Source organism: Ammospiza nelsoni, chromosome 27, assembly GCF_027579445.1.
Source record: "Ammospiza nelsoni isolate bAmmNel1 chromosome 27, bAmmNel1.pri, whole genome shotgun sequence".
NCBI classification, from domain to species: domain Eukaryota; kingdom Metazoa; phylum Chordata; class Aves; order Passeriformes; family Passerellidae; genus Ammospiza; species Ammospiza nelsoni.
The window spans coordinates 3,134,350-3,154,924 of record NC_080659.1 but is presented as its reverse complement, the minus strand read 5'-3'; the positions used below and the strand labels follow the sequence as shown (position 1 = coordinate 3,154,924).

Genomic DNA, 20,575 nt, shown 5'->3' with positions numbered 1-20,575 from the left:
CATGGATTTAGTCTAAAAATCAGTGGGATTTGCCAAAGCCCACGGAGCTGCACCCAAACCCTCTCCACTCCCATGCCCCTCTCTCTTCTCCCATTTTCTCTTGGTGACACTCCAAGGTCCCAGTTCACCCCAAGACTGGAGTTTTACATCAATAATTCTCTGAAAGACAACCTGAGCTGTGTGATGACATCTCTGGAACCTCCACTGAGCTGTTCCTGTGTCCCACCCTGCTGTCACACAGAGCCCTGCAGCCCCCTCAGGGTGTGCTCTGCGGGTCCCCTTCACACACCCACACTGAAACTGCTGCTGCACAAAGTCAGCTGCATCCAAAATTGTAATTAAAATTATTCCATTCAGTCTGGAGAGGAGAAGGCTCCAGGGACACCTCAGAGCCTGGGCCTGAAGGGGTTCCAGGAGAGCTGAAGATGGACTGGGGACAAGGCCTGGAGGGACAGGACACAGGGCATGGCCTCCCACTGGAAAAGTGACATTTAGATGGGAAAAAATCCCATTTAGATGGGATATTGGGAAGGAATTGTTCCCTGGCACAGCTGGGGATGCTCACCTGGAGAGGAGAAGGCTCCAGGGACACCTCAGGGCCTAAAGGGGCTCCAGGAGAGCTGCAGAGGGACTGGGGACGAGGCCTGCAGGGACAGGACACAGGGAATGGCTCCCACTGCCACAGGGCAGGGCTGGGTGGGAGATTGGGCATCAGCAATTGTTCCCTGGCAGGGTGGGCAGGCCCTGGCACAGGGTGCCCAGAGCAGCTGGGGCTGCCCCTGGATCCCTGGCAGTGCCCAAGGCCAGGCTGGACAGGGCTGGGAGCAGCCTGGGACAGTGGGAGGTGTCCCTGCCATGGCAGGGGTGGCACTGGATGGGCTTTGAGGTCCCTTCCAACCCAAACCATCCCAAGATTTGTCAGCTGGAGCTGATCCAAATCCAACCACAAATTCCCATGGCTGCACCCATGAGCTTTGGTGGACTTTGGAGCTGGAAGGAAAAACCTCCTGGCCATTTGTCCCTCTGTCCTGCTCTTCAGGAGCCTGCTGTCCCCCTCCCACCTTCCCCCAGCTCCACTCCACCCAGAGCACTCTCTGAGGGGATCCCTTCTCCAAACCCCACAGTTCCAATAAATGTTTTTTTAATGATCCATAATGACCCTTCCTGCTCCCACCTGCAGCACAGACACCCCTGGAAGCCCCAAAAAGTCTTTCTGTGGCCCTGAGCCTCCCCCAGCCATTCAGTGCCCTCTAACAAAAACAGACCCCAGTGGTTTTGCCATAAAACACCAGCAGGAGTTCAGTTTTTAAGCTGTCCACATCTATGTTAATTTGGCCCATCCCCTATGTTTAAGAGATTATTGCTTAAGATCCTTTCAAATTTTTAAAGCAGGTATTTTATTTATCCTATGGAAGGTACTGAATGTGCATCAGCTATTTATCCCCTAAATCTTAATCCTTAAGCCTTAAAAAAAAATATATATAAAAGTTGTGTATTGCTACGGAAAATCCAGATACAGATAAACCTTCTCATTTAAATTTGATCCTGGGCATTTTTATTCTAATCTCTGATATTTCTAGAAGATTCCCTTCATCTCCCAGCTTCCTTTTCCTGCAAATGTCTTTTTATATTCCCTCAAACATTGCAGAGTTTCACAATATGAACTCCTACTATTGAATTAGAAATTTATTATGAAGAACACAAAAGAGCTTAAAACAGAGATCTGTCAGAATATAAATAATTTTCCAATCGTGATTTTTGTTCTTCCTGCACAACTAATAACACATTGGGCACTTAAAATGAGAAAATTAAAAACTCTTTCCATCTGAATCTTTTCTTCTGTTTGCTTTCTGAATTTTGTTCTGTTGTGACAATCAGATATTTCTGATTATTTCCCCAGTTTATTTCTGTTTATGCCATGATCAGGTTCAATAAAATCACTCCACAGCCATATGCTGCTGTTATTGGCACTACAGGGGAACATTTAATTTTCATTTCTACCTTAACTTTATTTCTATCTGACTGTTTGAAAAAAAAACACTGACAAAAACTTTATCCTGGTTCGATCCAAGGGTGGAAAAAGCCACTCATGGGGCTAATGGCGAAAATAATTTTATTTTTTTAGAGGTGGAGGTTTGGAGACATTTTCTTGTGGCTACTTCTATGAAATACAAAAAAGAAACAATTTGTGGGTCATATTTAAGGTGTTTTTAGCTGGGACCATGAGCAGCAGAGCAACCAAGGCTGGGTGGGACAGAGCTCTGAGCATCCCTGGAGGATCCAAGGCTGGGTTGGACAGAGCTCTGAGCATCCCTGGAGGATCCAAGGCTGGGTGGGACAGAGCTCTGAGCATCCCTGAAGTATCCAAGGCTGGGTTGGACAGAGCTCTGAGCATCCCTGGAGGATCCAAGGCTGGGTTGGACAGAGCTCTGAGCATCCCTGGAGGATCCAAGGCTGGGTTGGACAGAGCTCTGAGCATCCCTGGAGCACCCAAGGCTGGGTTGGACAGAGCTCTGAGCATCCCTGGAGGATCCAAGGCTGGGTTAGACAGAGCTCTGAGCATCCCTGGAGGATCCAAGGCTGGGTTGGACAGAGCTCTGAGCATCCCTGGAGCACCCAAGGCTGGGTTAGACAGAGCTCTGAGCACCCTGCTCTGGTGGAGGGTGTCCCTGCCCATGGTAGGAGGTTGGAATTAAGTAAGAATGAGCTTTAAGGTCCTTTCCAACCCAAACCATCCTGGTCCAGCTTCCTGCTCCCATCAGGGTGCCCTTCCATGGGCTCAGGTCTCTCACTACAGCCCAGTGCCTCACTCAGAGGAGCCCCAAAAGAACCTCCCTGGGCAATGGCACTGCAGCTCCTCCAGCTCTGGAACTGCCTCATCTGCTTCCCCAGTGTGCTGTGTCCCCTCCAAGCACTGCTCATCCCCCTTTTTATTCCCACATGTCCCCAGACACCTCCCTGAGCAGGGACATTGGGGACAGCAAGGACCTGGAGGGTTCCTCAGCCCAGGAGCTGCACCTTCAGAGGGACCAGCTGGGGCTGGATGTGTTATTCATGCTCAGGAAGGAGTTTGTTTGTACCCACACATGCTCAGGAAGGAATTTGTTTGCTCCAGAGGTTGCACTTAAACCTTAGGCCAGACTATGAACCAGGCCTAGAACCAGGGACATCAAGGACCCAGAACCAGGGACACCAAATTCTTCACTTCTACCCTGCAATACCAGGGCAGGGAAGGTCTGATCAGGGGCTGGATGAGGTCCCCCCTCCATCCTGTACAGCTTGTGGTCAGTAAAATCTCTTTTCTACCTTTTGCTCTCTTTCCTCTGCCCTTTTCCTGATTTTATTTCAAACTTTGTCCTCGATGAACAAGAAAAGTCCTGCAGAGCAACAAAGTCTTTGTGCAGCACTTGAGGAGTGCCCAGCCTGGGGTGGGAGGGATGCTCAGAACAGGAACTGCCTGATCCTGCAGGTTTTTTCCCCAGCTACAACCAGAAACCTTCACTTTCCACCAGCTGAAATAAAGTTTGAGCTCCCTCAGGAGCCCGGGCCTGGAATTTGAAATCAGAATAAATAATCAGACTGGTTTAAAGTTCCTTTTGTCGTCTCAGGGTGAAGAAGCCAAAGGTTTTTATTTTTCGCCCTAAGAATGACAACAAACCAGCCCCCAAACCCAGAGAAAACCTGTTAGAGCAGAGAAACACCACTTTGTGCATGGAATTTATGGGTGCAGGACATGCTTGAGCTTCATCCAAACACAGGGAAAACAAAGTCCAGGGACCCCAACATGACCTGGATCAACCCAAATCTCACCCAAGCATGTGCTCAACCCTCAGTGTTCCTGCATGGGAGCCACAAACCAGGATGCAAAGGCCCAGCAGAACAGTGGGAATATCACACAAAGCAGGGGAATCCTTGGCACAGTGAGAGAGAGGCCCAGCACATGGATTTAGCACAGCATTGTGACAGGAATGGGCTTCCTGAGGCACAGAGAGAGGGGAAAAAAGGCATTCAGAGAGGCTTTTGGTTGAGGGGGATCTGTCACAATTCACACCAAGTCATGCCTCTGCATTTACAAGTAATTTTCCAGCCACGTTTCAGTTCCAATATAAAAGAACTTCCTCCAATGTGTTTATCTGATTGCCAGCAATTTCCATTGCAAGGCAGATGAAATAAATAAACACATTTATATTTATTATGAATAAATAACAGACTCCTGAGCATCTCAGCAGCAAACATTATCATATAGCACTTTTTGCAGCCTATTTTTCCTTGGGAATGGGCTGCTTTGGGCAGCACAGCTCAATCACAGGCTGCTTTTGAGTGCCTCATGCTGTTGAATACACCAAAGAAATAATTCTCCTTCCAAAGCAGGGGAAAAGGTTGTAAATTCTGATTGTAACTTACATGGCTGTTGAGCAAACTGCTTTTGTGTGATGTTATCCCTTCATTTTTTTGTAGGTTTTCAATCGCCATTTCAAGCTAAAGAAAAACGTGCACAGGAGAGAGAGAGAGAAAACAAAAAAAAAAAAAGGAAAAAGAAAGGAAATCAGATAGTTAGCAACAGCCAGGATTATTGTTTCTTTATTAATATTTGAATGATTAATGCTTTATATCAACAAGCTGGTGAAAAAGAGGCAAACAGATGTGGATGGAGCTGCAGAGGCGTTACTGGGACATGCAAATGGAAACACAGCAGGGATCCCCTCAGGCGTGACAAAGCAAGGCCAGGGGGGGTTCATCTTCCACTAAAAGCACTGCCTATTTATATAAAAAAATGCAATTTTCCTCCTCTTTTTCCCTTCCTGCTGAGAGCAAACCATCACCAGGCAGATGCACTGCAGAGATTGGCTGCAGAGCAGGACCCAGGCTTTCCAAGGAGAGCTGGCAGTAATGACTTGGTCACCTCTCCATATTTTGTCAAAAAAAATCTAAAAAATTAGCTAAAATTGGGGTGCAAGGAGAGTGCATGAACTGGAATGGTCAGAGATTGGTTGCAGAGTTGGACCCAGGCTTTCCAAGGAGAGCTGGCAATAATGACTTTGTTACTTGTCACTGCTTCATATTTTGTCAAAAATCCTAAAAATTAACTAAAACTGGGGTGCAAGGAGGCTGCATGAACTGGAATGGTCAGAGATTGGCTGCAGTGCTGTACCCAGGCTTTTCAAAGACAGTTGGCAATAATTACTTGGTCACCTCTTAATATTTTGTCAAAAAAATCTAAAAAATTAACTAAAATCGGGGTGCAAGGAGAGTGCATGAACTGGAATGGTCAGAGATTGGCTGCAGAGTTGGACCCAGGGCTTCCAAGGAGAGCTGGCAATAATGACTTGGTTACCTCTTCATATTTTGTCAAAACCCCTAAAAATTAAATAAAGCTGGGGTGCAAGGAGAGTGCATGAACAGGAATGGGTGAGGGCTCTCTGCTGCTGAGAGCTGCAAAGGGAAGAAGGCAGAGCCAGATTTTACTTGGGTGATTTCTCCCCCAGAAGCCAGGCTGGAACATTTGGTGCTGCCTGTTCTGGTTTCTGTTGGAACATTTGGTGCTGCCTGTTCTGGTTTCTGTTGATCTCAGAGCAGCCAAGGTGAGATTTCCTGGCTCCTGAGGAACCCCTCACCCCCTGGCTGCCTCCTCCTCCCCTTCAGCCCAGCTGTGGCTGCTGCCTTGTGCCTCAAGCCTCTCCTGAACCCTTCTTGTCTTCTCCATTCTGCTGCTGGAGCAGAACCTGGGCTCCTTGAGCAGATGGCTGCTGCTCCCAAAACTCCAGTGCTCCTCTACGGGGAAACACAATCCTCAAACCTCCCCAAACCCCACATTAGAGCCTGGCAAGAACAGAACCTGTTTGTTTCCAGCAGATGTTTCCTCTTTGAGGCGTCCCAAACCCTGTTGGCTGTGCCCAGGCAGGACAAGGACACAGAACCTGCAGCCAGAGCTCTGCTCTGTCCTCATTTAACACTTTGTGGGCACACCCACAAAACATCTGCAGATGATGTGTCCATGGCCTCCTGCCTGCCCTGACTCAGCCCACAGTGGAGATCAGGGCTGAGATAAACCCAGCCCTGCACAAAGCCAGGCTCTGTCACAGCAGGGTGGCAGAGCAGAGATCAGACCCAGCTTCTGAGGTGACATCCAGCAACCACATCCAGGTCTGAAGGTGGCATCACCTCCAGCAAAGTCCCTTGGTTCCCACCCCAAAGTGGAACTACTTCTGGAGGGGTTCTCCCTAAATTCAGGCTCAGATTAGTGGGGTTTCACTGCCCCACACCTCACCCCATTCAGGCCCAGATTAGTGGGGTCTTACTGCCTCACACCTTACTCAATTCAGGCTCAGATTAGTGGGGTTTCCCTGCCCCACATATCCCCCAATTCAGGCTCAGATTAGTGGGGTCTCACTGCCTCACATCCCACCCAATTCAGGCTCATATTTTTGGGGTTTCACTGCCTCACATTTCACTCAATTCAGGCTCAGATTAGTGGGGTTCCACAGCCTCACTTCTCCCCCAATTCAGGCTCAGATTAGTGGGATTTCATTGCCTCAAACCTCACCCAATTCAGGCTCAGATTAGTGGGGTTTCCCTGCCCCACACCTCCCTTAATTCAGGCTCAGATTAGGGGGGTCTTACTGCCTCACATCCCACCCAATTCAGGCTCAGATTAGGGGGGTCTCACTGCCTCACCCCATTCAGGCTCAGATTAGTGGGGTTTCACTGCCTCACTTCTCCCCCAATTCAGGCTCAGATTATTGGGGTTTCACTGCCCCACACCATGATGTACCACGAGCAAGCACAGCCTGAGTGCTGACACAGCCTTCAGGAAATGACTCAGAGGCAGAGGGAGACCCAATTTCCTTCCTTTGCCTGCTCAGGGGTTGTTTGGGCAGCAGCTCTGAGGCAAGCCCAGAAATGCTGCCTGGCTGTTACTGTTGGCAAATGTCCCATCCAAAAGGACACCTTTTGGTGTTTTTTTGCATTTTATTGCATCTGCAACAAAAACTGTCACAGGGGAAAAACCAAAAACTCTTGAGAAGCTCTGCAGGAAGGTGAAGAGCTCTGAGGCCCCACTTGTGAGAGGTCTCAAGGATTTCCTCTCTTAGTCCAGACTAATTTAGGTGAAGATGCAGTGTTGGCACAGATATTGAATGCTCCCTGCGCTGTTTGAGTAGAACATTGGTGTTCCAGCACAGAGGGAAGGTTTCCTAAGAGGTTTCTTCAAGTATCTCAAGATTTTTCTTTAGTGCACACACAGACTTTACCAAACATCTCTCAGCCTGCTGAGGACCACTGCTAATCCTGAAGTATTCCAATGTTTCAATTTTTCTCTGGAGGTGCCTCCTTGCCCTCAACACCTCCAATCCCTCTCTTTCCCCATCCCTGACCACTCTGATGTCCATCTCCAAGGCCAGGGCAAACCCTTTGGCTTCCCTGGCTCTGCTTTCCTTTCCTCCCACAGAACTCCCAATCCTGCCCCAATCTGGCCTCTTTGTCATCAATACACTTTCAATTAACCTTCCTCTATATTTCCTAGTATCAAAAACAACAACCAAATATCATCATCACTCCACTACCACTCCCAAACAGACATAGAATTAACCCCAGAACTAACCCCCCCCCCAAAAAAAACCCCATCAAAAATACAAAGCAGCCTTTCCCAGTCTCTCTTTAGGCTGGACATTAAAACAGAAAATAAAGTTCAAATGGATTTGGTTCAGTTCCTGCTGTCCTTAAGCCACCCATCCCTCCTGGTGGTGCCCCTGGATCCCTGGCAGTGCCCAAGGCCAGGCTGGACAGGGCTTGGAGCACCTGGGATGGTGAAGGTGTCTCTGCCATGGCAGGGGTGGCACTGGATGGGCTCTAAAATCCCAAACCAAATTATTCCAGCATTAATTCCAAGCAGTCCAGGCTCTGCTCCAGCCCCTTGTGACCCTGGTCTGAGCTGGAAGGACAGACAGCCACACACAGACACAGCTCTGGATTACCTGCCAGGCTCTTTCCCACCCCTTCCTCAGCTATTTTGTGTTAAAATACCTTCAGAAAGCTCATCTGTACATGCAACAGAGTGGATTTATCTCAGATGTATTTCCATAAAGGTCACTTTCTAAATCTCTTTTTTTTTGTTTTGTTTTGCTGAACAGCCTTATCTCATGTAATAACCATCAACTAAATCCATTCATGGGATATTTCTACTGACATATTTTCCACTTGGGATTTTATATCATGCTCATCACCATGGAAATTACAAAACTTCAAACAACAACATAAAAAAAATCCCCCAAAAATCCAAGAGTAAAGTTGTTCAGTTTTGTAAGATGCAGTCCCACACAGGTGATGCTTCCAAATAATAACTTTGAGTAAAAAGCAAATGGTCCAGTGCTAATTTTTAACTATGAACAGTTAAAATACACACAGAGACAATTCTCACTCAAGAAAAGAATCTCAATATCTGTCATTTTCTCTTCCCCCCAAACCAAGGACTTTTCCCCTATGCCTACCCAAGGCAGAGCACAGGATCAAAGCAACCTTTCAAGGCACAAAGATTCAAAAACCATAAAATCTATATTCAAAAACTCAGTGGGAAATAAAGCACAACTTTATTTCCAGATTTACATGAGTTCTCAGTAGCAACAGCTCCTGTTTTTCTCCCTAGTGATGCTGCTCACATTTGAAATTCTGGCTACATACCCTGAATTACACCTACATTAGTATTTATATTTATATTTGAATGCATAAACACACAGAAGTCTGCAGAGGGAGGTGAGCAGTGTCAGGAAATGAGCTGCAAACACTCCTGGCAGCTGCTCAGGGCTGGGAGATTCCCAAATCAAAGCCCTTACAGCAAAAAGGCTGTTTTGGGTGAAGAGCTGTAAACCCTCAGTCCCACACAGATGTGCTCCAGCACCTGCCACCTCAGCTGGCAGCTGGAGAGACACACTCCAAAGAAAGAAATCAGAACTTTAAACCATTTCTGTTTGATCAATATCACCCCTAAAAGACATTTTCTAAACATATGGCAAGGGCAGAATACACAATGGTGTAGGAGATGTATACACAAAGGGTTTTTGATCACTGTGCACTCAGCATGATCAGCTTGAACATAACTTATGTTCACATCTTCATCATTCCTCAATTGTCTCTTAATCCAACAGAGATTAGAGAGCAAAACTGAATTAACCTCTTGTTAATTTGTTAATTAATCCCATTTTCTCCATTTCCAAATGAAATTAATAATAATAATTATCCAATGGGTTAAGGAAGATTGTTTCAGGTCTCTTCACAATTGAAGACATATTTCAATATTTTGGGTAAGCATGCGAGACGTTTGACTTATAGAAAATGTAAATAGAGACAAATTTACAGTAGAAAACAGGGCCAAATCTTTAAAAATCAAAATGTAAATAGAGACAAATTTACAGTAGAAAATAGGGCCAAATCTTTGAAAAACAAAACGTAAATAGAGACAAATTTACAGTAGAAAACAGGGGCCCAATCATTAAAACCCAAAACGTAAATAGAGACAAATTTACAGTAGAAAACAAGGCCAAATCTTTAAAACCCAAAATGTAAATAGAGACAAATTTACAGTAGAAAACAGGGGCCAAATCTTTAAAAAACAAAATATTTTGTTTGGGAGGGAAAAAACCCAAACCAAATGTAATGTTTTATTAATATTTGACTGATTAAGCTTTATTAATATTTGAATCATTAATGCTTTCTCTTCTCTAATGCTGCTGATCATTTCAGCGATCTGAGCGAGAGGGACGATCCAAACTGAAAAATAAATATATTACACCAGTGTCTATTCTCCCCCTTGCACTCATAGACATAAACAACGATAATGGCAGGTCAGTTAAATTTTCTGAAGGCTTTTCAGATCCCTTTGGAATCATTGCTGGCCCCCTTGCTGAGGTGCCTGCAGGGCTACATACCGTTGCTGGAGAGGAGCGTGAGGTGTGAGACAGAGAATGTCTAGAGTTCTCCAGCCCCCCATGAATGAGATAGGCTCCCGAGCCGGAGAGGATCTGACTTCCCCCAATGTCCATGGTGATGCCCACCATGTTGTGAGAGGGAATGGCTGTAGGAGAGGATGTCGCTGTAGTCACCTGAGCTCCTCCTCCTCCTCCTCCTCCCTGCGCTTCGAAATAGGGTGTGGCGCTGGCGGGGGCGTAAATCTGCGCCTCGCTGCTGTACGAGTAGGCAGCTCGTCTGTGCAGGGGACAAAAGAGAGGAAATCTGTGCTGGACAGCTTCAGAGAGCTGGATAAGTGTCAGAAAACCCCTGGTGTTAAAGGTTAGCCCTTAAGTTCGCCACTGAGATTATTCTTGTTCACAACCACATAGGTATGGTAAGGTGGGAACAAGAAATATACCACACCTCTATCAACCCTCAGTTGTCTCTTAATCCAGCAGAGAATAAAGAGCAAGAACAAATTAACCTCTGTAATCCCGTTTTGGACATTTCCAAATAAAATTTTTCCTGTAAGATTATATCCCTGTTGTGGGTGGCAACCCCATAAGCATGGTAAGGTGGGAACAAGAAAACCATACCACACCTCCATTAGGCGAGACTAAAGAGCAAAACCAAATTAACCTCTTGTTAATTTGTTAATTAATCACATTTTGTCCATTTCCAAATGACATTTTTTCTGTTCCCACTGTAAGATTATTCTTCTTGTTCACAACCCCATAGACATGGCAAGGTGGGGAACAAGAATTATACCACACCTCCCTCATTCCTCAGTTGTTTCTTAATCCAACAAAGACTAAAGAGCAAGACTGAATTAATCTCTGTAATCCCATTTTGTCCATTTCCAAATAAAATTTTTCCTGTTCCCACCGTGAAATTATATCCCTGTTGTGGGTGGCAACCCCATAGGCATGGTAAGGTGGAAACGAGAAATATACCACACCTCTATCTTCCCTCAGCTGTCCCTCAATCCAACACAGACTAAAGAGCAAGAATTAATTGGCCTCTGTAACCCCATTTTGGACATTTCCAAATAAAATTTTTCCTGTTCCCAGTCTAAGATTATTCTTGTTGTTCACAACCCCATAGGCATGGTAAGGTGGGAACAAGAAATATACCACACCTCCATCATTCCTCAGTCTTTTCTTAATCCAACAAAGACTAAAGAGCAAGACTGAATTAATCTCTGCAATCCCATTTTGTCCATTTCCAAATAAAATTTTTCCTGTTCCCACTGTAAGGTTATATCCCTGTTGTGGGTGGCAACCCCATAGGCATGGTAAGGTGGAAACGAGAAATATACCACACCTCTATCATCCTTTAACTATCTCTTAATCCAACAGGGACTAAAGAGCAAGACCAAATTAACCTCTGTAATCCCCTTTTGTCCATTTCCAAATAAAATTTTTCCTGTTCCCACTGTCCTTGTCCACATCAACAAATGCTGGTAAAAATTATTTTCATTCATTTTTTTGAGAAGGGTAAATTATTCGAATCAAAACCGAGTTAATTGTTTGAGCCAAATGACTTAGAGAAAAGGAGGAGGAGGGTTTGTTATAGATAAATGATGTCATAGTTGGCTCTCACAATAAAGAGATTGATATTTTGTAGATGAGCCACGTGGCTGGCAGTCACAGGGACTCCCATTGCTGAAAACATTTTCCTTATTCAAAAAATTATTTACAAAATTATGTTTAAAAATTTATTGAATTCCTTATTTTAAAAATTTCTTTGTTGCAATTTTTGTTAGGGTTTAATAAACCTTTGAAATTGTAAAAGTGAGCAGTTGTTTCTGACAGTGGGAATGGGATCAGTCGGCCCCACAGCACAAGCTCTTGGTGAGGGCAGCTCCTCGTGAGGACCTGGGGTGGGGAAAGCCAAAAAGAGGCACAAAATAGGGCACAGCTGTCAGGAGGAAGAGGAAATTCTAAGAATGGAGAGGCCCTGGCACAGCTGTGGCTGCTCCATCCCTTCAATGTCCAAGGCCAGGTTGGACAAGGCTTGGAGCAGCCTGGGATGGTGGAAGGTGTTGGGGAGCTGGAAGGAGATAGGCTTGAAGGTCTTTTCCATCCCAAGCAATTCTAGGATTCCTTAAGTCTATAAAATCTTCCAACAGCCCCTTTTTCCTCTGGGAGTTCCACTCCTAAAGCTGCTCATGGCACCACGCAAAGTTCTCAGACAAATTTCATGACCAGGATTCCCTGGAGAACAATCCCTCCATGAGGAGAACACCGCCAGGGCTGGAAACCACCCTCACACCCACCACAGCACCTGAAACTGCTCCTCCTCCTCCTCCTCCCATGGAAGGAGGCAGGGGGACAGCTCAGGGAGGTTCTTACATGGTTCCATTGGTGTAAACAGCTTCTCCTCCTTCCACATACTGCACCTGGGCTGGATAAACGTGCTGCACAGACTGCACCTGCAACAGGCACCAAGAGGTCAGGGGTTGCTCAGGAAGTGCTGGTTAAAATGCACAGCTCCAACCTTACAATGACATTCAGGCTTTCTTTAAAAAAAAAAACCAACAAAAACCAAAAAAACAACCCCCCCAAAAAAAAAAAAATCCAAAAACCAACAACAACAAAAAAACCCCCACAACAAACACCAAAACAAAACAAAAAAAAACAAACAACAAAAAACCAAACCAAAATTTTAAAAAACCCAAAAAACCAAAAAAAGCCCCCAAAAAACCCCCACCCAACCCACAAAAAAACCCCCAAAACAACAACAAAAAAACCCACAAAAAACCCCCAAAAAACAAACAAAAAACCTACCAAAAAACCCACCAAACCAAACAAAAAACCCCCAAAAAACAAAGCCAAAAAACCCCCCAAAAAACCACCAAAAACCACCAAACAAAACAAAAAAAACCCAAAAACCAAAAACCCCCCAAAAACACCCAAAATCCCCCAAAAAACCCAAAACAACAACAAAAAAGAACCCTAAAAAACCCCAAAACAAAAAAACCCAAACCATAAACAAGAACAACAACAAAACAAACTCAAAAACCCTAAAAAACCCAAAAACCACCAAAAAAACCCTAAAAAACCCCAAAACAAAAAAACCCAAACAATAAAACAAGAACAACAAAACAAACCCAAAACCCCCCAAAAAATAAAAAAACCCAACAAACCCAGAAACCCCCCCCCAAACAGAACAAAACAAACGCTAAAACAAGAACAACAACAACACAAACCCAAAAAACAAACAAAAAACCATCCTGCCTGCCCTTCCTCCCCTCCATGCTTAGGAATGCCAAAGTAAAGGAGGTTTTTATTTTCAAAGGTCAAGATAAAATAGATAAATAAGTGGTTGCTCCATGAGAAGTGGAAACAATGGAGCTGGGTTTGCTCTGCACACGTGTCTGGGGCTGACTAACAGGGCTGAGCTCATTCTGCAGCTTTTCTTTCAGAGGGGAGCCTGACAATGTCCAGCTGCACCCCAGATTTGCCCCCCTGAAATGGAGAAATCAAATAAAAAAAAATCACTAAAGAAAAAATATTAAGAGGATCAGAATTTTTTTCCCCCCATGAAATGGAGAAATCAAATTAAAAATCACTAAAGAAAAAAAAATTACTAAAGAAAATCACTAAAGAAAAAAAGAGGGTCAGACTTGCTGTTCACATGGAGCAGCACCACATATCTCTGGTTTCTTAGGAAACAAGCCCTGGAAAAGGCAAAGTTCAAATAAATAAAAATACTTGCATGGCTCTCTGGCACCAAATGGAGTCACATGCAGGCAGTAAATTTGTTTAATTAAAAAAAAACCCAAACATTTTGCCTCTAAAAAACATCTTTACCAAAGGATTTAATTTTAATTTAACTTTGATTTAATAAATGCTTTTAAATTTAAGTTGAAAGCATCCATCAAATCTTCAAATACATGAAAGACAACTACTACAGCAAAGGTTTTTCCTAAACTTCAAATATCTTGAGAGTTTCTTTTGTCATCAAGAAAGGAGGAGAGAGCTGGAGAAAGTGATGCCAGCTCTGTGAGTGCCCACAAGTCTTTAATTAGGATTTTTCTAGATGTGGCAGAGTTTCAGAAGTGGCACTGGGGACCTGTCTGGGTGTCCCCAGGGTTCATTACCTGCTGTGGAACCTGCTGGACTCTGGGAACAGAGATTTGCTGCATCTGTGCCCCTTTGGGAGCAGAGCCTGTGGCCTGGACCAAAACCCTCTGCAAGGAAAAGATACAGGAAAAGACAATTTCAGTCCATAACACAGCTGAGCCAGGTGTTCCCTCCCCAGATTTCATGGCCAGCTTGCCTCTGACACCAACAGCAGCAGTGACATCCTGTGATTTGTGTCCCCGTGGTCCCCACCCTCCCGTGGGGTGCACCAGCCTGAGCTCAGCCCCTGAATTTGGGCAAATTTCTGCCAGGAATTATCTCAGTCCATTGATAAGCTCAACCCCCTGAATTTGGGCAAATTTTTGCCAGGAATCATCTCCAAATCTGCAGGAAAAGATGTAGCATTCATTGACAAGCTCAGCCTGTCATTCAACTGCTGAATTTGGGCAAATTTCTGCCAGGAATCATCTTCAAACCTCCAGGAAAGGAAGCAGCAGTTCATCAATCAGGTCAGCCCCTTGAATTTGGGCAAATTTTTCCCAGGAATCATCTCCAAACCTCCAGGAAAGGATGTAGCAAATAATGGATATGCTCAGCCCCCTGAATTTGGGCAAATTTCTGCCAGGAATCACCTCCAAACATCCAGGAAAGGAAATAGCAGTTCATTGATAAGCACAGGCCCCTGAATTTGGGCAAATTTATGCCAGGAATTATCTCAGTCCATTGATAAGCTCAGCCCCCCGAATTTGGCCAAATTTCTGCCAGGAATCATCTCCAAACCTCCAGGAAAGGAAGCAGCAGTTCATTGATAAACTCAACCCCCTGAATTTGGGGAAATTTCTGCCAGGAATTATCTCAGTCCATTGATAAGCTCAACCCCCTGAATTTGGGAAAATTTTTGCCAGGAATCATCTCCATCTTTCCTCCATGGAAAGATGTAGCAGTTCATTAATGAGCACAGCCCCCTGAATTTGGGCAAATTTCTGCCAGGAATCATCTCCAAACATCCAGGAAAGGAAATAGCAGTTCATTGACAAGCTCAGCTTGTCATTCAGCTGCTGAATTTGGGCAAATTTCTGCCAGGAATTATCTCAGTTCATTGATAAGCTCAACCCCCTGAATCTGGGCAAATTTCTGCCAGGAAAGGAAGCAACAGTTCATTTATAAGCTCAGCCCTGTGAATTTGGCCAAATTTCTGCCAGGAATCATCTCCAAACCTCCATGGAAGGAAGCAGCAGTTCATTGACAAGCTCAGCCACATCTGAACAAGGATCTCTCCTCACACATCCACATTTGGCTGCAAAGTTCCTTCTCTCAGAGCTGCTAAACCCAACCAAACTCTGCCTCCTGCAGCAAGAAATCCCCCCCAGCTCCTGCCAGCACCAAACTCAGGGGTTTCTGCTTCTCCCTGCTCTGCCACCAAGGGCACAGGGACATTTTGTGGTGCTGGTGGCTCTGTCACCTCCAGCATCCCCTGTCTTACACTCCATTTTCAGTCTGGGGTTGTCAGCACACCTCAGAGTGCTCAGCACCTTCAGATGCAGCAAAAAACAAACGTGGGGATGTGGTGATGGACAGAAAGGATTCAGTGGGAGCACAGCCAAGCATCTCCAAGGAGATAATTCCTTTAAAAACACCCAGGAGATTGGGCCTGGGCTGGAAAAAATCCCAGGGAAAATCCTGGGAGAGAGAATTCTGTCTCTCTTTGTTCTGAGAATGCAAATACCACACGGGCCAACAGAACAAAGAGCCAGAAAACAATCCCAAAAATAACCTTGAGAATTACTGGCTACCTGGATATTTATGGTGGATAAATAACTTCCATGGATAACTACCATGGATATTTATGATGGACAACCATCATAAATAACTTCCATGGATAGCTACCATGTATATTTATGATTTTTAGCCCTCTCAGCATATCTATGTAACAACCAGAAATCCAGTTCTAGCAGAATCCCAGGTTTATGACAATTGCTCAGATATCCAGGCAGCTGCTCCAGGCTGCATTCCCTGGAGATCCTGCACCTATTTCAGCCATTTCCTGGCCTGTTTTCCCTCACCAGTGCAGGATGGGGACATCACAAACCCTTTTTGAAATCAGACCTTGGCAGTGCCACCTACATCAAAGACTCTTTCCTTTCTCTGTCATAGCCATATTTTATGAAAAATCCTATTGTTAGGATTTTTTGTCCTGAGAAGCTGAGAGGCCTCAGGAACAAAATGTAAACAATGATTATCTGCTGCTGTGGAATGCAACAGGTGCATCTGTGATTGGTCTCATGTGGTTGTTTTTAATTAATGGCAAGTCACAGTCAGCTGTATCAGACTTTCTGGTCAGTCACAAGATTTTATTATCATTCCATTCCTTGCTGATGAAATCCTTTCTTCTATTCTTTAGTATAGTTTTAATATATAATTTTCTTTTAATATAATATATATCATAAAATAATCAATCAGCCTTCTGAAACATGAAGTCAGATCCTCATCTCTTCCCTCACCCTGGGACCCCTGTGAACGCCATCACAATTGGTGACCCCGAGTGAGGAACATTCCTTTTCCCTTTTCCCTAGTCCACTGTCTCAGACCCTCTGGCCAGTCACAAGATTTTATTCCATTCCATTCCACTCCTTTTTAGCCTTCCGATGAAATTCTTTCTTCTATTCTTTTAGAGTACTTTTAATATATCATTTTCTTTTAATATATTATATATCATAAAATAATCAATCAGCCTTCTGCAACATGGAGTCAAGATTCTCATCTCTTCCTGTGAACACCACCACATTTCTCCTCCTTTTTGCCCATTTCCTGGCACTGCTTTTGCCAGATGCCACAGCTCACTGCTCACTGCCTGTGCTGTGCTCTGCTATCACCTTCCAGCCAAGATAAGGAATCATCCCCACCTGGAAGGTGAGGCCATCCTGCTCAAACCCAAAGGGGCCCCAGTGCTCCACAAGGGTTCCAGCCTCACACCATTCCTGCTGCCAGCAGCTCATCCCCAGTGTTTCTTTGTCCTGCTGGCGAGAAGGAAGGCTCTGGATGCTCCTCCTCTTCAGCAGTCTTCACTATCCCCTGGGTTTTCCTTAATCCAAGCAGTTCCATTCCAGAGGCTGGATGGGTGATTTCAGCATCCAAAGGTTTTCCAACCTTTGTTCACAGCCAAATCCACGCTGTGATCCTGGGGACACCTGGCACTGCTGTCCCCAGCCCTGCCACACCAGCAAGGATGGGAGGTGACAGCAGCACTCTGCATCACCCCATGACTCCTGGAAAGTCAAATATTCCTTCAGTTCCCAATCCTGAATTGTTCCTTTCCATCAGCATCCAATGGCAGCTGCTGCTGCTGCTCACTTGGGAGTTGGAGAAGGATGAAGCTGAGTTACACCCACCCATCCTCTCATCCCTCCAGCTTCCTGAGGCAGAAATTTCTTTTGCAAGTTCCCCAAAAGGCAGAAAAAGGAACAAAAATGAAGCAGTTTCACTTAACCCTTCCCATTTTCCTGTGGGTGGTTCCTGTTCATCACTTGCCTCCTGTTGGGCCTCCCAAATGCAGCATTTTCATGGGCATTAATCACAAATCCCCCTCTGCAAAATGAAATGTTGGGGTCTGCCTACCCAAGGAAGAGACCATGGGATGGTTTGGGTTGGGAGGGATCTCAAACCACACCTTGTAAAGCTTGGCAGAGATCAAACCCACAGGACATCACCTTTATCAACAGGTTGTCCCCACTACCTCAATGAGATGATTAAAATCCCTCTCCCCACTATCAAAACCTGGGGTTAAAATCAACTGGCACAGAGTGACCACCTTAGAAACCTAAATTAAACCCCAAAACTCACCTTGTAAAGCTTGCATGTGGACTGGGAGTGCTCAAACCCACAGGACATCACCTTTATCAACAGGATGAACCCAGTACCTCAAAGAGTTGATTAAAAACCTTCTCCCCACTATCAAAACCTGGGATTAAGATCAGCTGGCACAAAGTGACCCCCTTGGGGACTTAAACCCCAAACCCCACATTTTAAAGCTTGTACAGGGATTGGCAGCACTCAAACTCACGGGACAACACTTTTACCAACAGGCTGTCCCCTCTACCTCAAGGAGCTGATTAAAAACCTTCTCCCTACTATCAAAACCTGGGATTAAAATCAACTGGCACAAAGTGACCCCATTGGGAACCTAAATTAAACCCCAAACCTTTTAAAGCTTGCACATGGATTGGCAGTGCTCAAACTCACAGGACAACATTTTTATCAACAGGTTGTCCCCACTACTTCAAGGATTTGATTAAAAACCTTCTCCCCACTATCAAAACCTGGGATTAAAGTCAACTGGCACAAAGTGACTCCCTTGGGCACCTAAATTAAATCCCAAAGCTTGTACGTGGATTGGGAGTGTTCAAACCCACAGGACATCACCTTTACCAACAGATTGTCCCCTCTACCTCAAGGAGCTGATTAAAAACCTTCTCCCCACTATCAAACCTGGGGTTAAAATCAGCTGGACCAAAGTGGCCCCCTTGGGGACCTAAATTAAACCCCAGAACTCACCTTGTAAAGTCTGCATGTGCATTGGGAGCACTCAAACCCAAAGGACATCACTTTTAGCAACAGGTTGTCCCCACTACCTCAAAAAACTGATTTAAAACCTTCTCCCCAGTATCAAAAAGTGGGATTAAAATCCCTGGCACAAAGTGACTCCCTTGGGAACCTAAATTAAACCCCAAACCTTTTAAAGCTTGGCAGAGCTCAAACTCACAGGGCATCACCTTTATCAACAGATTGTCCCCACTACCTCAAGGAGCTGATTAAAAACCTTCTCCCAACTATCAAAAACTGAGATTAAAATCAGCTGGCATAAAGTGACTCCCTTGGGCACCTAAATTAAACCACAAATACCCCCTTTTAAAGCCTGAATGTGGATTGTACATCAAACCCACAGGACATCACTTTTATCAACAGGTTGTCCCCTCTACCTCAAGGAGCTGATTAAAAACCTTCTCCCCACTACCAAAAAGTGGGATTAAAATCAGCTGGCACAAAGTGACCTCCTTAGAAACCTAAATTAAACTCCAAACCTTTTAAAGCTTGGCAGAGCTCAAACTCACAGGGCATCACCTTTATCAACAGATTGTCCCCACTACCTCAAGGAGCTGATGAAAAACCTTCTCCCCACAAAGTGACCTCCTTGGGCACCTAAATTAAACCCCCAAACCCCACCTTTTAAAGCCTGCATGTGGATTGGCAATGCTCAAACCCACAGGACAACACCTTATCAACAGGTTGTCCTCACTACCTCAAGGAACTGATTAAAAACCTTCTCCCCACTACCAAAACCTGTGATTTAAATGCATCTGCCAGGGAAATGAGGGCTTTTCTCCATGGTAACAGCATCCCCAGCTGTGATGCCTTACCTGCTGTGAGGCTGGCACTGCCTGCACCACTGGTGCCTGCGCTGAGCCCGACGGGTGAAGAGCCACAGAAGCTGCTGAGTCTGATCCACCCTCTGGACTCTGCATGCTCCCTGCTGGGGACAGCACAGGGACATCAGAGGGGACAGCACAGCACAGCCACACACCCCCAACCCATTGAGAACAGGGCTGAAAATCCCAGGGGAATATCCAGAGGGAAAGGAGGCAGCTCCCGTCCTACACACGGGGCTGGTTTTAGTCCCTGGAGCTCATTTTAATGCAGAATTATGTGAAGGAAAAAGAAAGTTGCACAATTGTTTCACAGAGAGAAGGAAGGAACAGAAAATGCACTTCTATATTTAACTGAAAAGTGGTGTTGGAAAATTATTGTGTCACAGTGAGCATCACATATGATTGGGAAGAGTAAGGGAATATTTTTAAAAATAATGCTTTCTCCCCCTCTGCCTTATCACATTTAAGCAGTGCCAAAAAAAGCTTTTAATCAAACCTAAATTTTAGTGGGAAAATGGGGTGGCCAGTTGGGTTTATAACAAAAAAACCCCTCAAGGATGAAGAGCACAAGAACAGCAATTCAGCATCATTTTGGACCCCTTGAAGGATCATCTCCACCCTTCCAAAGCAGCATTTCCACCCTCTCAAAAGCAGCATCTCCACTTTCCCATCATCCCAAAATCCCACCAAGGTCCCCAAACAGCCCCAGCATCAACCTCCAGTGTCACACAGCCCTGAAGATGCCCTCAGCATCCTCAAATCCTCAATGCCAGCCCTGGGGACACCAGGGGATGCCTTATCACATTAAACTAGTGCCAAAAAAAGCTTCTAATCAAACCTAAATTTCAGTGGGAAAATGGGGTGGGCAGCTTGGGTTTATAACCAGAAAAAATCAAGGATGAAGAGCACAAGAACAAAAATTCACCATCATTTTGGACCCCCCTGAAGCAGCATCTCCATCATCCCAAAAGCAGCATCTCCACCCTCCCAAAAATCAGCATTTCCACCCTCCCATCCCTGTCCTTGCCCCAAAACCCCACCAAGGTCCCCAAACAGCCCCAGCATCACCCTGCAGTGCCACACAGCCCTGATGGTGCCCTCAGCATCCTCAAATCCTCAGTG

General features: G+C 45.2%; 1 protein-coding gene across 1 annotated transcript in view; it reads right to left on the bottom strand.

Annotated features, from left to right (window-relative positions):
• The window catches only part of RFX2 (regulatory factor X2), an 83,634-nt gene that overhangs the window by 16,281 nt on the left and 46,778 nt on the right, over window positions 1–20,575 (bottom strand). Inside the window, exons 2-6 of the mRNA XM_059489690.1 lie at window positions 19,445–19,554; window positions 14,048–14,137; window positions 12,297–12,376; window positions 9,921–10,197; window positions 4,405–4,479 (exon numbers count right to left, since the gene is read on the bottom strand). Coding sequence (XP_059345673.1) covers window positions 4,405–4,479; window positions 9,921–10,197; window positions 12,297–12,376; window positions 14,048–14,137; window positions 19,445–19,549 — 627 coding nt within the window. The 5' untranslated portion in view covers window positions 19,550–19,554. The remainder of the gene's footprint in view (window positions 1–4,404; window positions 4,480–9,920; window positions 10,198–12,296; window positions 12,377–14,047; window positions 14,138–19,444; window positions 19,555–20,575) is intronic.